Raw genomic sequence first — 19,186 nt, 5'->3', positions numbered from 1 at the left:
TAGTCAATTAGGCCAATCAAAGCCGTAATAACGAAGTCATCGAAACCTACACTCTTAATTACGTTTACATGTTGCAACGTGCAGGTTCCAGTGGTAGCGCACAGTCTAGTCCAAATGATGAGAACTGACCAAGAAAAAACGTGTCTGACACGACCTACGACGCCAGGGTGAACTGGTTCAATGAAGTTGTGCCCATAATTTGGAAATGAATGGTTAACCTGTCAGAATACCGCATGAATGAATCAGTGGGATAAATGAATGAATAGCTAAATAGTGGAGTGACGGGCGACGCTTCCTTTCTTACGACGCAAAACCTACTACCTTACAACGAGCCATTGTTTTGTGCAACAGTGTTAAAACTGCGTTTTACCTCACTCACAGACACGCCTCACGCTTCTGGCAGAAGGCCATTTGTGAGGGTGTAACTTTCACTATGTAAACACTGAGGTCAATTCGTAGTAGCCGTGTGCCAAATTCGAGGCTACACACCCCCCCGATAAACGGAAGTGACAGGTGTCTGAAGGCTTTAGGAAACCGGCCTCGTCAATTAACTCGGAAGGTGAACCGTCCGTGGCCTTTACCGAAGAGTGAATCCCCGTCACCATTTACAAACGGAGACTTCTCTTAACACGACGCCTCAGTCGTCAGCCATCACACTTAATTCTCCCAACCCGCTTTTTTAAAGCCACAAGATGGCTGGGAAAATCCCAAACACTTTTAAAAACGAAGTATTTCCCCCCTATTCTGCCCGCTGTTTTGGGGATATCGACATCAACGCGGATCCGGATGTGTCGCACTTGGCGTGCGTGGAGCGCGGCGGGCTTGTTGCTATCGCCGTGTGTTGTGTGGGTAAACACAGGCAGGCTCCTTTCGTCGGCCGCCTGCCAACTTTTTTTTTCTCTCTCTCTTTCTTTTTTTTCCCTCTCTTTCCCTCCCTCTTTTCGTCACACCGGCTCTTGTGTTTTTTCTCTCTCTCCCCGCGGTTGCCGCGCAACATTAGGCGTGTCCGGGGTTTAAGAGGTAGAAGGGAAGCCCTGACCGACTCTGTCAAATCAGTGTGTGCGCAGCCTTCAAACCCCGCAGGTCCCTGGATGACAGCAGCGGCGCACGGAGCGGAGGGAATCCCCGCCTAACCCGCACCCAGCGCCCGCCACACCGACCCGCCTGTCCCATGGTCACACCGGCCGCCTCGCGGGCATGGCACGGGCACAAGTTTAAGTCGCTCCGCGGATCCTTCCACCTGGAGCCGCTTTAGGCGCGTTGACCACGGGCGACTCTGAAGACGTTTTCGGCTTTTTTGTGGGACGAATCAGAACCAGAGGACCCGTTTCTTCATTGATGAGGTGCGTATTGTTCATAGATAGTCCGGATTTTCTCTCTTGACAAGCAAATGTTTTGGAAGCGATATCTTAATTTTATGTGTATTTCACGATTTATATGTTGTTTTTTCACATTATTATTTTTTTATTATTCTCTTATAATTTTTTATTTTTGCCTCGTCATTCTCAGGCAACCACCCAGTGATTTTGAAAGCATGGCTCTAAACGGGCCGCTCCTCCCGTCCATATCCACCTTCTCCAGCGGCGCGGCGGTCCAGAAAAAACCCGCGGGACAAGGACCGTCTCATTTAGTGAGTTGAACCACAGGCGCGCCCCCCGCCCTGCCCGTGCGCGGTGCTCGCACTCGTCCTCGGATCTCCGACCGAACCCCGCGCGTGCCGTGTCGGCGGCGCGGCTGTGTCGTATAGCGTGTGCCCGCGGTGCAGGCTCTCGCGCTCGGGGCGTGCACCGCGCCGCGCGGAAGAGCAGCTTAAAGGGCTTCGCCTCAGCCTCAGAGCGAAGGAATGACGGCCGGATCTTGGTCGGACAGGGGCTTCTTATTCTGTTAGAAATATTAGTTGACCTGTTCTATTGTCAGCCTCGTACACCGTGATGCTGGTTTTTCTTATTTTCTTAGCACGGTCTTGCGTAACAAGTGTCAGTAAACAAGGCTGTTAATGAGAACACTTAATGACTTATAATGAGTGGGAATTTCTGTTGACGAAATGTTCAAGGGTATGTCGTTTTGGAGAAAATCACTCTTATGGGCGTCCATTTACTACACGAGGCTGAGATGTGATTTAAATTCCCCCCCCCCCCCCCGCATGATTTGACCAAACTTATTTTTCTGACAACCTGGCTCTTAATGTATTCATTTCAGTGTGAGTTTAGTCTCGTTAGAACCAGTTTGTACCTTCGTTTAGAAGATGAAAGAAATCTCTCCATTCATGTGTAATGTTTGTGTGGTTATTCACCTCTCTCTCCTCTCTCCCCCCCCCCCCCCCCTCTCTCTCTCTCTCTCTCCTGGACTAAGAGATGGAAAGAGGAGTTGTCCCATATGAAGCGTTCGTGTGTCCCATCTGGGGGAGCGGAGTCTGACCACGCTGTCCTCTTAACCATGGCCAAGAGAGAGCCTGAGGAGCTCGACCTGCTCGACTACGACTTCATCCTGTCCAACAGCATGCAGCAGCAACAACAGCAGCAGCAGCAGCAACAACAACAACAACAACAACAACAACAACAACAACAGCAGAGCCACCTACCCCAGCCGCAGAGCCACCTACCCCAGCCAGAGGAGGCGGCATCTATGGGGGTCAGCTCCAGGCCGCCTCCCGCCTCCCCAGGACCTTACTCCTACCCGCTGCCCTCTCCTCAGGGTCCGGCGGCTAACGACATGCTCTACCTGCCGGACCTCAACGACGTCTCCCCGTCGGGGGGCTTCGTGGCGGAGCTGATGAGGCCGGAACTTGACTCCGCCTACCTGCAGCCCCCCGCGGGCCTCCACGGCAAGTTCGTGGTGCGGACCACTATGCACGCGGCGGACTACAGCCAGGGCGTGACGGTCAGCAAGGCGGGAGTCGCGTCGGACCCCACGCTGATGTTCGCCTGCCACAGGATAAAACAGGAGTGCCCGAGCAAGTGCGCCGGCCCCCAGGGTGCGGAGCCTCACCCCTTCCCCGCCGGGAGGAGCGGCATCGGGGCCGGCCACGCCCCCAGCTCCGCCCTCTCTCCGGACGAGCACCACAGCTCCGCCTCTCAAGCGCTGGGTCCTCTCCCCATGGTCCAGGGCTTCGCCGCCCCTTCCGGCTACTCGTCCTTCCCTCCACCGTCCGCCGCGCCCTACCAGTCAGTAGGTCAGTCGCGCGCCTCGCGCTGCCACGGACGGACAGTCCCGGGCACGTCTTTCACGGTGGCGCTGACATGTCCCTCTCGTCCAGCAGAGATGATGTCCGAGGGGCTCCCGGAGGAGACCAAGCCGAAGCGCGGCCGTCGTTCCTGGCCCAGGAAGAGAGTGGCCACGCACACCTGTGACTACGCCGGCTGCGGGAAAACGTACACGAAGAGCTCGCACCTGAAAGCGCACCATCGAACACACACAGGTCAGTGTCCCGTCACACACACACACACACACACACACACACACACAGGTCAGTGTCCTGTCACACACACACACACACACACACACACACACACACACACACACACACACACACAGGTCAGTGTCCCGCCTCACACGCATGTGGGGGGCCCAAAGACATTCACACGTCAGTGTCCTGTCACACACACACACACACACACACACACACACACACACACACACACACACACGTGGGCCCAAACATACACATTGGTATCCTATCACACACAAACACATGCATGCGCGCATTAGAGTCCCGTCACACACATACACGCAGGTCAGGGCCTGAAGACACTCACACACACGCCAGTGTCCCATCACACACACACACATACACACACACACGTCACGGTCAGGGCCAAAACACAGACATGCAGTACACACACAAAAGTCAGTGCCCAATGACAAACACACACACAAACGCATGCAGGTCAGCACCCAAACACACACACACACTGTTCAGCACCTGAACACACACACAGAGGTTGATGCCTGATCACACACATGCAGTTCGTCACCCAATCACACATGCACGCAGGTCAGCATCCCAACCCATATACGCAGGTCCGCACCCAAAAATACTCACACACACACCACGTCAGCGCCTGATCTCACACACACACACACACACACACACACACACACACACACACACACACACACACACACACACACACACACAGGTCAGTGCTTGATCACACACACACACAGGTCAGTGCTTGATCACACACTCTCTCTCTCACACACACACACACACACACACAGGTCAGTGCTGAAAACACACACACACACACACAGGTCCGAGCTGCACCCCCGACCTGTTCACATCTCTCGAGCTCTACCCCTCCCCTCGGATGTCGGCGCTGACGTAGCCCCTCACCTCGGTCACCCTCAGTCCACTGCGCATCTGAGCTTCAGACGCCATTTCGTGTGTTACAGATTGCTGCTTTCTCACCAACTTTCGTACAAGTGAGCGTGTACAACATGCGGTGTGGTACCCCTCCACCCGAGCCCAAAGTTAAGCCCGGGGTTTCCGCCCGCTGATAAATTATTCTACTGTTTTTGGAGAAACGAGGGATCTAAGGGGGAGCAGTTGGCAGGTGGCTTTAGCCGTCGTTTAGACAGAAGGTCGACGGTGATCCCTGCTCAAATAAAACCGCAGACATGATTGGTTTACTCGCTCTCTTGTCCTCGCTGGTCCCCGAGCGACCGGATTGGCCAGTCTGTATTGTTGAGTTTCCATCCCCCCACCCTGTTCTTGCTCTACCATTGCGATTTTTGCGCTTCTTGTTACAACTCGGGGGTGAAATGTTAACAATTATCCCTGTCTGTGTGTGTGTGTGTGTGTGTGTGTCTGTAGGGGAGAAGCCCTACCACTGTGACTGGGACGGATGCGGTTGGAAGTTTGCGCGATCGGACGAGCTGACCCGGCACTATCGGAAGCACACGGGCCACCGGCCGTTCCAGTGCCAGAAATGCGACCGGGCGTTCTCCCGCTCCGACCACCTTGCCCTGCACATGAAACGCCACCTATAAGCACAGCTGCCACGAACTCCCTGTGCGAGTGTGTGTGTGTATGTGTGTGTGTCCAAACCACGCAATGCCTTCAAACAAGAGACGGCGAGATGAGCGCTCTACGACGAGCTGTGTCCTCCACGGCAAGGACAGCCCCCCCCCCCCCCCCCCCCCCCCCAGGCGCCTCACACCCTCCAGGCTCCAACCGTACTTCTGTTTTTGGTATTTGTTTAAGCCATTTTGTTCAATGTTGCTATTGTCATTGTCTTCCGACTTAACGAGGACGCGGAGAGGCCGTCCATATAAGACGCCAGCTCGCGGAGGGAGTTACTGGAACAAAAGGGACGGTATAAACTCAGACTGGAATCATGTAAAAATCAGGGATATCTGGGATCAATATGAGAATGACGTGTGTTAACACTCGACCGAAAGAAAAAAGCTTTCGAATCAGCAGGCGTTAAAGAGAAAGAGGGGAAAAAACACACACTACACTGTTCTATCGTATGAATATATTTTTATATTACTCTTTTAAGCCATTAATTTCAGGTACAAAGTAATTTATAAAGTTTGTTGCAGGATGGTGCTGAGTATACCCAGGTGTTTTTTTTAAAGGTACCAAAGAGGAAAGCAGACAGATGGAATGTGTGCATTTCTTGGGAACCTTTTCTTCCACACGGCAGGCTGGAATTCAGGGGACATTTGGCACTTCTCCGTGGTGACGCTTCTCCGTGGTGACGCTTCTCCGTGGTGACGCTTCTCCGTGGTGATGGCAATCTCATCTGCACTGTGGCTCTTGGGTGCAATAATTTTGATATATAAATAAGACATATTTCATATTTTTTTAAGAAAGCAAAAAAAAAAGTACTCTGAACAAAGATTTTTTTGTTTATAGTCAAATTAATGTAATATAATCTTAAGTTTTGTATATTTGTAAATATTTTTTCTCAAGTTTTTGTATTTTATGTATGAATCCAATACTGCATAAACGGATTTAAAAACATTTCAGATGAGCCTTCAACAATGTTTTCGTGTTGTCCTCTGATCTGTGTGATAACGTATAACACATTAATGAGCAGTGCGCAATGCCTGATGCAACCTTCAAATGTTCATGTTCATCAAAGATGAGCCAGAATTTCCACATGGTTCTCATCACCAGTATCAAAACGAACTTGCGCTGTATTTATCAGTTTATCAGGAGTAAAACTTGCGGATCTTATATAGAACCGACTTTTATATTAAATTCCAGACGAACTGCAGCTTGCATAATGTACCGTGGGCGTATTTTATTACTGCTTATTATTATTTTACTACTACTACTAAGCTGTTTCCTTTTTCACGTAGCTGTAATTACGTCCTACACGTGGACGGATGTTTGTACTTCACGCCTATTTTACTATTTCTCCATGATCAGTTGAACGTGTCACTGTCCCCACGTCCGACAACCCTTGGTGGCTAAAGATGGTGTTTAACTTTTAAAAGTGAATATTCAAATATGATTTCGGCTGCTGTACAGACAAAAAAAGATGTTTTAGTTTATGACATCTGATCACACCAGGTCTTCTCCACACGGAGACACAGGGTAGGGGGCCCTGCTGTCGACCCATGTTTGTGTTTTATGAATTACACATATATATGTGTCCCGTGGCTATATGCACTTAACACGAATATTTGTGTTCAATTTAAATAACTGCAACGAGACACAAAAAATGGGAGGTGGAGGGTGGGGGTAAACACGTTTAAAACAGGATAAAGCTCAAAACCGCGACGGACAATCACGCCCTGGCGCTGAATGGGAGACGGCGGCCCGGGGCGACACCAGACAGGGTTCCCACCAGGGAGGAGGGAGGACGGGGGAGAAAAGGGCGCTTCTAACGTGTCCCGTTGCTACGCTACCATCCCTCTCACCTGACACGCGAGAGGTGCGCGCGCGGGGGAGCAACCTGCTGACACCCGACCCGCGCGCCCCGCTTCCGCGCGCGCCGCCCTCCTCCGCGCGCCTTTTCGGTCGCTGCGGCCTAGCGCGCTGGTTTCCCGTTCAGAGTGAAGTTTGACTGCTTCGCTTTCTGATTTGTGTGTGTTTTTATCGGCAGGCGATGCCAAATGTGTTCGTTAACAGTCTCTAATTTGCTGGGGTTTGGTATTTGATGAACACCCTTCAGCTGTTGGACTGGGACAGTGGGGAGGAGAGGGACGCGCGTAATCGGGGCCAGATCGGTGCAATTCGGGGAAACGGCTGTCCCACACCGCATGTGAACACGTCTTCTGGCTTTAATTACCTGACATGATAAAATGTTCAACACGAAATAAAACTGGGAATCGATGCCTTGCGCCGTATAACCAAACGTCTGATGGCTGTAACTTTGGGTTATGGAGCCTTTGGTAGGAAGAGCTTCAGCACAAATCTGATAGCACTTTTTATGAATGTGAATCTGATAGAGTTTCTTATTAACGTGAATGTGATCTCGCTTCTTATGAATGTGAATCTGATAGAGTTTCTCATGTACGGGAATCTGATAGTTTCTTGTGAACGTGAGAGGGACTCAACACCCCACACGTGCACATCTTAAACAGTAGGCCCAGGCACCCTCTCGTCAAACAGGTACCATTTGGGTTACTTTCAATCTTTCCTCCAACTTAAACAGCAGTTGGAATAGTACAATTTAGCGGGCAGAGTATGTTCCTATTAGAAAAGATATAAATTATATTCGCTTGTAACAGACTCATCCTGAGAATTAACTAAGCATTCATGAGCAGTCAACAGCGCCATCTGCAGAATATTTCATAATCATGGGGAAAACGTCGACGAATAAATAAGTACAGTATAGCTATAAAGTTTATATATTTATACTCCCTAGAATCTGTCAATTTTAAATAACTTCAGCAATATAATATAATAGCAATATAATCTTTTGATCCGGAGATTGTGACATAGTGTACTGTAGAATGATCATAACATGTATAGCCATCATCAGATCGTAAAGGTCCTGCGCTTTACTGACAAAAGCAGAAGCCGATGTTGTAGTCCAACGAGGTTCGACGCATCTGACGGTGCTCACCTCTGCAGGAAGTAGCTACAGTAACCCAAACCCCCCGTTATACGAGTTTCCACAGCCTTCCTGTCTACAGGTTCAGTCCAGTCTACATATCCTCTTACGTCTCAAGGTGTTTAAGCAACGGTCTGCGCAAAGCCCCCCAGCTGGCACACGACCGACCTTCAACGTTGAAATGTGGTTGAAATATAGTTGAAATACTGTCCGTTGTTGTTTCAACGTTGAAACAACGTTGAATCAACGTTTAATGTTAAATGGTTGCGCAAACGTTGAACTATTAACGGTGAATCAACGTTGAATATTAAATGGTTGCGCAAACGTTGAACTATTAACGGTGAATCAACGTAATATCTTCAACCTGCCTTTGTATTACCATTTCAAGTTCAAAAAACACATACAATAAAAAAAGTACAAACATCTCTTTGGCATTGGCTGAGGGTTATGAAAGAGGTATTAATTATTCTTAGTAGTAGTAGTAGTAATAATAATAATAATAATAATATAATTTTTATTTATTTATTAATTCGTCCAAAAACGTCGTCAAAAACAGGCAGGTATTAACCAGGAAGACAACATCAAGCAATGAAACAGTTTGAAATGTTTTGAGGCAGAAACAAAACTTCACAATGACAAATCAACAGGTTTAGGGCAGGGCAGTCGTGGCCTGGCGGTTAGAGAACTGGTCTTGAGACCGGAGGGTCGTGGGTTCGATTCCCAGACGCCGTGACTGAGGTTGTGTGGTGGTTCTCCGAGATTAATTTTACAGAGAGAATAAAAAAATAAATAAAATTGTTCTTTTTTCATTGTGGCATAGGCCTACAGTTGTTTTTTCCTCTCTCCCATGCAATTTTGAACATCATGAACGTGAATTTTATGGTTTATTCAAGGTTGAATGTATGACGTTGAAACGACGTTGGCTTATCAACGTTGAATCACCTTTCAAAATCGACACATAATCCAACGTTGATTCAACCATCAAATTCGACGTCGATTCAACGTTGAAATGCCTGCTGGGCCTGATCTGTTTCTGAGAAATTCAGAGAGCATCAGCCGTACCACGTGACGTTTCTACCCCATTATGACGTGGAAACGTACATCAGCCGTACCACGTGACGTTTCTCCCCCATTATGACGTTTAGCGTTTACCTGCAGCTCTTCGCACGTGTGGGCTTGTGTTGCTGCCACACGATTGGCTGCTCGGGTAATCGCGCGCTTGAGCACGTGCACAGGTGTTGCTATAACAGTGGCTGCGGGTGAATACAGTTGGACTCAATAGATGTGTTCCAGCTGCGCTTAGGAAAATCTTGGCAGGACGACTGGCATGTGTTCTAGTTACACCATGTTTCCAGCGGCCTCTTTAAAGAACGACCTGTTCTGGATAGGTGCGCGTCTGTGTATTTATTAACGCACACAAACACACACTCAAACACTCACACATGCATACAAAGATTAGAGCCTGCGGCAGAGTATCTGAATGTGGTCCGTGTTGAAGACTACGAGGAGAGTTCCCTGTAAATGCAGGAAATTAAAAGTCTTGTTGAATAAATAACCCTATTTTTCTCCCTCATACAATCAAGTCATCGTGCAGGGGCTGGACCTCATATGGAGCAGAGGTACCAAGATCCAGTCTGCAAGCTCCACTTGCCACCCCAGAGCATGGCAACACCTAGAGACATAGCGGCACATCCGGCACAGGAGACGCCCTCCCCCACGGCATGGCCTGGCCATAGTTCAACAACCTGCCCACTCCTAAAGACTCTGCCCACCCACACCCGAGACTCCGCCCTCTCCCAAGACTCCACCCTGGGACCCGTCTGCTTGGCCCATTCACTACAACCAGAGCTGACTGCTTTTTCTTTTATTGTTTTTAATAAAACAAAAATAGAAATGGTAACATAGCACTCTTGCTGCTTTAAAAATCTTTTACTGTCTTTTAAAACTGCAGTTTAAAGTGTTTTGAAATCCCTCAACTGGTCAGTCGTGAGAGAGAGAAACATTAAGAGAGCTGGAGGTGTGAGGTGAGAAATATTCCCGTGTTGTCCAGGTGAGAGAAAATTAAACTGTGTTAACATGAACATTGACTGGATTGTTTAACAAATCTTCCCACCCAATCTGAAAACAATACCTTGGCATTCAAACTGTTTATCAGCATTCATTTCTTTGCAATGGAAAAACAAACAAACAAAAAAAAGAAAAACAACCCACCCACAAAAAAAAATGTTTATTGATGTAAAAAAAAAAAAAAAACCAAAAAACAAAAACCAAGAAGCAGAAGGGAGGGGAGATGTAGGGGCGGGGCTAGTGGACATGTACTTAACCCTCCTATCAGGAGAGAGCACAAATGCACGTTTACAGAGCAGACGCTGATGTTGTCGTCCAGTGTGTCAAGAGTAGCGGCAACTGTCAGGAAAACAAGGGACCAAAAAAAAAAAAAAAACCCCAGAGAAAAAAATTTTTTCAAAAGAAGCCATGACTGCTTGTATGTATGCATGTAAATCATTTTATCATCTCTCCTTTTCCCCAATATGATCAAGAGAGAGGAAAAATAAAAGTGTTTGGGGGGTGGGGGTGGGGGGTTGAGGGGTGTAAATCAGCACGACTACGTCTCCGTTTAGTCATCGTCGAAGTTCTGTTGTAAAAGGAAGTTAGCGGCCAAGTTCTCGTTCTTCTCGCAGGCGAAGTAGGCCTGGATAACTAGTCCTTCTGGGAAACCCAAGGCCTTTAGCTGCACGCAGGACAGAGGAACACGCATGGAAGAGACAAGGTTAGCTTCATCCAGCTACCACACACACACACACACACACACACACACACACACACACACACACACACACACACACACACACACACACACACACACACACACACACACCTCCAATAGACACAAAAACCCCAATGTCAGGTGTGATTAGCAGAACTGTACACCATGGACATACTAATGAAATCTGGGATGCTGTTAAACTTACAGTTGAACTTAAGATTAGAACTAAGAACCAAGTTAGAACTAAGACTATAACATCTAAAGTCAAAGACGCCCCAAAACATCACCACTCACCCGCTCAATGGCTTCCTTTTCCTGGGGCGTGACCTGGATGTAGTTCATGTGCCCGCCTCCAGCCTCGGCCACACTGCCGCCGCCCCCACCCTGCCCTGCCTCCTGGGCAGGCTCGTTAAGCATCTGGATGAACTGCTCCTGGTGGCTGCTGATTTGCTGATGGAGAAACATGAGACGGTACTGAGCCAGTGTTGGACCGGTGTGTGTGTGTGTGTGAGGCTGCAGTAGCTGGTGGTACACCCTGCTGTTCTATCAGAGTGGGGCTGGTAGCAGTGAGGGGTTCTGCTGTGTGTGTGTGTGTGTGTGTGTGCATACCTGCAGTAGCTGGGGGTTCTCCCTACCGATCTGTTGGAGCAGGGCTGGTAGCAGTGAGGGGTTCTGCTGTATGATCTGCCTCATCTGGAGAAACTGCGGCTGGTTCCTCAGGAACTCCAGAGGGTTTGCTGCGTGCGCGCACACACACACACACACACGCACACACACACACACACACACACACACGTGTCATAAGCCCTACTCGGACAAGGCTAAACGTACACATGGTCCTGGGGTAACTCCTGTCACAGGTAATAGTCATTTTTCCCCACCCAGATCACTCATGTTCTCATCCCTCCTGCCCTACCTCCTTCACCCAAGCTACAGAGGAGCAGTCATTGTCCCCATCACATACACCAACTTCATGGGTTCAAATGCATGTACCCGGGGGGCGCTACCCAGGGCACGCATAATTAAACAATAATCATCAAAACGTAAGCTGGCCACGCTGTGGGTGCGTGCAGGCCCGTCTGTGTCTCTGGGTCTCACCAGCAGAGCCGGAGCTGGGCTGCGTGGGGGCCGTGCTGGAGGGTGAGGTGAGGCCAGTGGAGGCTGCCGGGGCGCCCCCTGCTGGAACCACTGGATCAGCACCACCTGCACTGCCCTCACTCTCAATAGGGATGCCCTACAAGACACAAAGACAGACACACTAACACATAACCGCTCAAAGCACTTCAAGGAGACCTGCGTTGCTTGGTCTCTCCCTCCTCTCTCACCGTGAGCAGGTATTCGACGGCGCGGTCCGGGTTGTTGAAGCTGGCGCGCAGGGCGGCCACCACCTGCTCCCGCTCGTAGCCCATCAACATGATCTCCGTCACCATGTTCTCATACGACTGGCCTGTGACTGCACCCGCGATGGGAGGATGAAGGAGATGGGGAGAGAGGAGGAGGAAGGGAGAGAGAGTGAAGGAGTGAGTGAGTGAGGGAGGGAGTGAGGGAGGGAGTGAAGGAGGGAGGGAGTGAAGGAGGGAGGGAGTGAAGGAGTGAGTGAGTGAAGGAGGGAGAGTGAAGGAGGGAGAGTGAAGGAGGGAGAGTGAAGGAGGGAGAGTGAAGGAGGAAGAGAGTGAAGGAGGAAGAGAGAGTGAAGGAGGGAGGGAGGGTGAGAGAGTGAAGGAGGGAGGGAGGGTGAGAGAGTGAAGGAGGGAGGGAGGGTGAGAGAGTGAAGGAGGGAGGGATAGTGTGAAGGAGGGAGGGATGGAGTGTGAAGGAGGGAGTGAGTGAAGGAGGGAGGGATAGTGTGAAGGAGGGAGGGATGGAGTGTGAAGGAGGGAGGGATGGAGTGTGAAGGAGGGAGGGATGGAGTGTGAAGGAGGGAGAGTGAAGGAGGGAGGGAGACAGACAGGAGAAGAGTGACCGCATTTATTTATATATTTAATAAAGTAAAAATAGGATTTCTGGTAAAGGGGTTGGTCAAGTGTTACAGTAACCTACAGTGTCTGCAGTAAATCTCTAGTTATCACTACCCACATGAGCCTACACATATTTTAGGGGAATTATTTTTAAATAGATGCCACACAGAAGAGTGGATTACCAAGAGCAGACGTGGCCTCATCGAATATGTTCATGTTTGTGAGGGCAGCGGATCTGCAGAAACAACAACAGAACACATTTAGGTGCAGACCAGTCTCACCTCCAAACACACAGCACTGGTCCCAGTCTGCACCACTGCAGTGTAGTGACACGGAGGAGCGCACCAGTAAACCCAGTGGGGTGGGAGGATTTAACCAGTGTTGTGACGTTAAACCAGATACACTTCCCCTGTGTTCCTACACCCCAGAGCTGTACCAACACACTCCTTAAACCCCCTCTTCGACGGCACTGCAGCGCCACACAGTTTAAGGAGTGCGTGTGGCTCTGCTCACGTTATGAAAATGCATGACTAAACAATATGTTAAAGGTATATGGCAACTCAATTGTAATGGAGAGGGTACTCTTCTAAATCTTCCTAGCCAGGGCAATGCTGGGCTTGCATTACAACGTTAATAAAGCGCCACCTTGAGGATGACATCAGTACTGTTCTTTGATGCATGCAGTCCTATGTGGTAGGTCCCACGTCTCGTCTCCTCAGAGTGTATCACCCACGGAAGCTAAGCTACCTCTGCTTTGTTATACCACTCCATTCGTCCATCGTTTATCCCTTTCTTCACAGCAGTTAATGCGCTTTAATAAAAACAATTAGCCTACTTTACGATTCGCGCGCAGAGGGGCCCTAGCGGTGGGAGTGCCCTCTGCTGGTCAGGTGCGGGCGGTGCGGCGGGTACCTGGTGGGCGTGGTGGAGGTGGGTGCGGCGCTGGTAGGGGTCTTCTCCTCGGCCTGCTCCTCCTTCGGGGCGCTCTCCGCGGGAGGCTGGCTGGCCGCGGCAGAGGCAGACGAGGGGGCGGTGGGAGTTGTAGTGCTGGTCGCCGTGGCGGCGGGGGTTGGGGGCGTGGCAGCTGCAGGTGCTTTAGGCTAACGAGGCGACAAACGTTCAGTACGCAGAGCGTCTGCGTTAAAGCACCGTTACAGTAACATAACGCCTCAGAACACTCACACAGAACTGTGATGAGCACAAACCACAACACGCATGCAGACGTTCAGCTCGGCTGTTTTCAAAACGTTCTCAATCGATTCCAAAATCCTTTGCTCAGGAACTTGCATTTGTCTAATTTAGTTGTCTATACTGAAATCCCCCAGTTTGGTAATCATATACGTCTGTGTCTCACACACACAAAATAAAGATTAGCTACAGACTAGCTATGGAAACCACCAAGAAAATACTTAAAAAAAAAAAAGTACTCTCATACCTTTGCTACCATGACGACCACAAAGTTCTTCTCATCTATCTTGTACTCCTTTAGTGCAGTGTCATCGTTAAGAATTTTGCCTGTGGGGGAGAAATTACACGCCATTTATCAGCTGGCCCACAGACCTGCAGGCAAACCCCATCTCCCTGCGTGTGTGCGCGCACCACAGAGTGTGTGCACGCTGACAACACGTGCGCACAACAGGCAGAATTTGCCTCCTGCCTGGCTCAGCCGTTGTGGTGACGCCCTCTAATGCAGACAAGAGCATCATGACTATACTGCACTCCATGACTAAGCCCCAGGCCTACTTACGGCCAGGCCCCAGACACGGCCAATCACTGCCTTGCCCAAACACGGGGCTGCCTGGTTATCACACTTGTACAGAGCAGCCAAACCACCACAGGATAGGTCAGAGGGGCAGTGGAGTGTAGAGTGATGTCAGAATAGACATAGAGGGCAGGAGAGTGCAACAGGTGGGGTGTCAGAGGGGCAAGGGAACACGGGTGACACGGACGGTGGGAGTTTGAGGTGCAAGTTTCAGGGGGTGTGTTCAGAAAGGCGGGGGCGTCGGTTGGGGTTGTTATGGACGGAAGGGACATACCTGCATAGATCAACTTCTGGCCAGCCACCGGAAAGCTCTCCTTCCCCTTCTCGCTCTCAATCTTCTCCTTTAAGGCCTTTACCTGGATGAGAGAAGATCGCAAGCCGTTAGGACGGTCAAACCCACAGGCAGAGACCACGGCGAGTCCCTCACAGGCCATTCGGAGACTGAACCGGAGAGAGGAGGGCCGCCACCTGCTTCCTCACGTGCTAAAGCTGCCTCGCATACTTAGCGAACCCCTCCCCCAATCACACTCTCACATCCAACACCCTCTACATCTGAAACACAACCAGGGGTCTGCCCGACATGCGTAGAGTACTTGTGGAGATTTCATGTCATGAGGCCACTATCCAGTGTCACCCAAAGAAGTATGGGTTTCCTTTAGCATGGTGCTCTTCTCTTCACTGTACAGACACAGGGAGTGGAGACACACGGGTGGCTTCGGCTTACTCCTAGGTGCAGACATCTGCCTAGCTGCTTTGTGGACGTGTCTATTACAAAAAGCACTTTGCAAATAAAGAGAGCCAGAAGTGAACAAAATTCATGTTCGCTGTGAGCCTAGTGTTGCAAAAGAATCTCAAAATAATTCACTAAAGCTGTGACAGGCTGGAAAGATTACTTCAGTTTGAGCTGTCAAAACTGCAGCGCTCCAACCCACATGGCTGAGGGAGCTAGGGAGCGAGTGTGCACACTAGGCCCGGCCTAACATTCTCCTGCTCGTTATTAAGTGCTAGAAATGTAGAGGAGCCGCCTACATTAGGAACGCGGCCAACCACCCAGTGCAGTAGTATCAGTTCACCTGGCTGAGAGTAGATTCTGGCCATGAAATAAAGTCAAGGTTTGAAAGTGGTTTAGCACAATGCAAACTAAAACACTAGCAGAAGCCATCACACAGGAATGTTACCCACAAGGCACCACTGGAGGTACATAGCTGTGAATTACGGCCATAAACTTAGTAAATGATCACGGGGTTTGGTGTCTAACGTGGTAGATATAACAAAAACCACCGCGATATGCGGAATATTTGATAGCTTTATGTTTTCTACAGATATGCGACTGCCAAGGGTCATAAAACGAAACCTGCCGGTGAAATCTACTGAGTCACCGCGACCTCCATCACCGTGGCTGACAAGGCGAACTTCCCAGATTAATTTACCAGATAACCGGAGCTGAAGTTTTCTAAAAGCAACAGCCTAAATTATTAACACCGTGTCGCTGGTGTGTGAGTGAAAAAAAGGAAGAAAAAACAACGGCGGGGTTCGTGTGGCACATCTGCGAAACATTAGTTGTGTGTGGAACAGAAATGAGTTAGCAGAGTTAGCCGGTGACCCAGAGAGCGGCGGGACCGACCCGACAGCGCGGTGGGCCGCGCGGCTACGCACGGCCACACGCGCCGCTACCCTCCGTGCGGAGACGCAGAGACGCGTCCGAGAGTCCGACACCCCGCCGCGGGTACGTGATTCACACACACACGAGGACGGACCGCGCGGCCTGTGGGGCTGCTCGGCCTCAAACCCCCATTGACGAGAGTTAACAACCTGAGATACAGGGTGGGAAAAGGACAAAAGTCTCCGGGGAACCGTCGTTACTCGGCGGGGTACGCTGTGCGACAGCACCGACCCTCACACGACCGCCGGAGCTCCTCGCAGCAGCCCAAACCCGCGTTAGCCGCGGTGCTAACTAGCCTGGCTAGCACCTCCGCGCTACCGTGTCGGCTGAACTTCCCCCCGGCCGAACCGGCCCACCAACCGCCCCGATAAACGTTCACAATCACTTATCCTAAAGTTTTACCATCATATTTTTTTTACATTTTAATGCGGTTCTTCTCCCCGGGCCCCGCGGACGCGCGCTCTCCGGCTAGCCGGCTAACTACCAGGCTGCGCTGCCCAACTTTTGTCCCCGCTCCCCCCGCACGTCCACGCCGCCTCACCGTCTCCTCCGCGTCGATGTCGATCTTGAACGTCTGCTGCTGGAGGGTTTTCAGTGTGATCTGCATTTTGGCAGTGAGCTGTTTCGCACAAAAAAAATTATAGACTAGAACCGGTTGCGCCTCGGTTGTGTTTTTCCCCCCAAGGTTTGACTGGATTCCTGGCTGTTTTCGCTAGCTCATCACAGCCTGTCGGCCGCCATTACGCTCTCGCCGTTTTTCAGCGTATAAACAAACCAGCCTCCCATATAGTCGGACTGCGCATGCGCCGGCTGCAGGGGCCGTTTGTGCGCCTGCGCGCTAGGGCGTGAGAAATGTAGCGCAGACACCACTGGGAAATGGAGTTCTTATGGACACATTGACTTCAAATCCCGTCTAAAAATAGAAAGCCAGCCTGACCCATGACCTACATGGAATAATGCCCCCATTAGCATGTTTCAGAAGGATCAGACGCCTTTTCAGAGATTTTCAAAGGTACTCATGCAGCAGTTTATATGCGTATGAACAAAATAAACATAACACATCTTTAAAGCACTTAAAGCTTATTTAAATGAATGGTACAGTTAAAAATAGCTAAATCATTCTTTAATCTTTTGAGTCAATAAGCCTAAACTCTAAAGCCTAAACATGCATGTGCTTTGAAAGCCTCGCAAAACATGTCACCCGTGTGGGTTTTCCCCCCGATGTATTTACTGCAGCAAAGCCTGTTCAGGCAAACAAGAGCGTGCACAAAAAGGCGGCAGGTGCACGAGCCACAGGGGGGCGTGGCTTACGGGGCGTGGAGCAACAGGACTGTTCCCCAGTCAGCTAAAAGAGTCTCCTGAGTACGTCACCGTGGTCCTGGGAGTCAGCCAATAGCGAAGGCTGCCAGACGGCTTTGGGATCACATGACGCAGGTCTGGAGAGAACCCTGAAACCCGGCCAGCAATGAACACCGGAGATACAGCACCATTATCTCTGCCGAGGCCCCTACCTGGAGAAGCTGCCGTGGGTTACAATACGTTGGAGAAAATGCCTTACACAGATTAAAGCCAAGGAAAAAAACATATCGTTCTTCCGATTGGGAATGTAAGTTTTGCCAAACCAATCTGCAGTAAGGCATAAAGTGACACCGTTTTGTCACTCCTGGCATGTCCATAACCCAAACACAAGCTTCGAACTTCAGAGATCTGCAAGCCCTGACCTCTCGTAAGGGCCAGGAGGCCATGAATTATCCAGCAGAGGGGCTCTTTATAGTGTTCAATAAAAGATGAACAGAGAGCTGCCCCGCGAGAGAGAACTCCGCCCCTGTACATGGAGGAGTGGAAACCCCGTGGCCTCCACCTACAGCATGGTCATAATCCAAACCACTCCTCACAGGGATAACCCACCGGCTTCATTCATATATGAATATACATATATAAAACACACAGACCTAAGCAACCAACCTGAAATGTGTTTATTAAGGGTAGGCCTGGTTTTCCAATTTTTATCTTCTTACATAGCTTTTTATTCACAAACCAAGATGTGTTTACATTCTACCATGCTGTTTAAGTAAATGAATAGTAATGGTTCCCTGCCTGTTATAAATGTACTACCTCCTAACTGTGTAGCTTAGAGAAAATGGCAGAAGCTTCTAAAAGTGAACCTGACTGTAGCTGACTGTGACTGTGACTGTCTGCACCGACTGTAGTGCGAGTGTGATGTTTGGTGTGGTGCGTCAGTCTGGTGGTTGGGATGAAGTTGCGCTCTGGGTCTGGATTACGTCGATCTCCAGGCCTGGTCAAGTTCTAAACATACGCTGCACATTTCCAATCAGCCATTCCTTCAGTAGTGTGAAGGCAAATTGAGTCACGTCTCCAGGGCTTTCCAGCCTCTGTGAAGTCCCGGGTTTCTGAGATTACTCCCTGATCCCTCACGCACCACAGATATTTTAAAAAGATGATGCTAGACATATGAAATCAAGCGCTTCAGAAAAGAGGCCCCGCCTCCAGACAGTGAGGGAGCGTGGAGCTCGTTGGTGGTTTTGGAAGGTGACCTCCTTGTTTCACGATGAAGTCTGAGCACGGTACAGACGTCTGAGCACGGTACAGAAGTGGGAGAGTAGGGAGAAAAGAAGTAGAAGCGAAAGCAGCCTATGGCTTAATCAAACGCTTCTCCAAGCCCCGAAAATGCTTAGATCGCTGAATCAGATGCTTCTCCAAGCCAAGAAAACGCTTACATCCCTTAATCAGACTTCTCCAAGCCCCCAAAATGCTTATATTAGCCTGAGCTGTGCAGCCGGCAGCATTCCGACCTGTGTGAAAGGGTGGGACCAGTACTGTGTGCATCTTCACCGTCTGGGTACGTCTGGCACAAGGACGTCTCTCAGTGTTAGGGATAAGGTTAGGGTTAGGGGGGCTAATGAGTGGAATGCAGGCTTTGCCGTCCAAACGCATTATTTCTCAATAGTTCTGTTTTTTTTCTTTAAGCCTTGGGCACTTTCTCTGTCCTAAATGCAGATT

General features: G+C 50.0%; 2 protein-coding genes and 1 long non-coding RNA gene across 6 annotated transcripts; 2 read left to right on the top strand and 1 right to left on the bottom strand.

The window, feature by feature from the left end:
• Positions 1 to 1,008: 1,008 nt before the first annotated feature.
• klf4 (Kruppel like factor 4) lies at positions 1,009 to 5,971 on the top strand. 4 transcript variants are annotated; one of them, XM_076979534.1, is made up of 5 exons: positions 1,010 to 1,343; positions 1,510 to 1,630; positions 2,353 to 3,172; positions 3,257 to 3,418; positions 4,817 to 5,971. In XM_076979534.1, exons 1-5 carry the CDS (start codon positions 1,339 to 1,341, stop codon positions 4,990 to 4,992), a joined length of 1,284 nt encoding a protein of 427 aa, XP_076835649.1. In that variant the 5' UTR covers positions 1,010 to 1,338; the 3' UTR covers positions 4,993 to 5,971. The 4 variants fall into 4 exon arrangements, with proteins under 4 accessions (XP_076835648.1, XP_076835649.1, XP_076835651.1 ...); XM_076979536.1 differs by having other exon boundaries at positions 1,014 to 1,343; positions 3,260 to 3,418; XM_076979533.1 differs by having other exon boundaries at positions 1,009 to 1,343; positions 2,353 to 3,418.
• Positions 5,972 to 9,042: 3,071 nt separating this feature from the next.
• LOC143481925 (uncharacterized) lies at positions 9,043 to 10,436 on the top strand. Its single transcript, XR_013122105.1, has 2 exons — positions 9,043 to 9,403; positions 9,599 to 10,436. It is a non-coding gene; the product is annotated as an uncharacterized LOC143481925 (long non-coding RNA).
• Positions 9,865 to 16,939, bottom strand: rad23b (RAD23 homolog B, nucleotide excision repair protein). The gene is made up of 10 exons (XM_076980114.1): positions 16,707 to 16,939; positions 14,777 to 14,858; positions 14,176 to 14,255; positions 13,653 to 13,840; positions 12,923 to 12,975; positions 12,108 to 12,235; positions 11,881 to 12,016; positions 11,392 to 11,519; positions 11,077 to 11,232; positions 9,865 to 10,746 (listed from the first exon to the last, which is right to left on the bottom strand). Exons 1-10 carry the CDS (start codon positions 16,770 to 16,772, stop codon positions 10,633 to 10,635), a joined length of 1,131 nt encoding a protein of 376 aa, XP_076836229.1. The 5' UTR covers positions 16,773 to 16,939; the 3' UTR covers positions 9,865 to 10,632.
• Between the last annotated feature and the right edge of the window lie 2,247 nt (positions 16,940 to 19,186).

This window comes from Brachyhypopomus gauderio, chromosome 18 (assembly GCF_052324685.1).
Source record: "Brachyhypopomus gauderio isolate BG-103 chromosome 18, BGAUD_0.2, whole genome shotgun sequence".
NCBI classification, from domain to species: Eukaryota; Metazoa; Chordata; class Actinopteri; order Gymnotiformes; family Hypopomidae; genus Brachyhypopomus; species Brachyhypopomus gauderio.
This window is presented reverse-complemented; position numbering and strand designations above follow the sequence as displayed.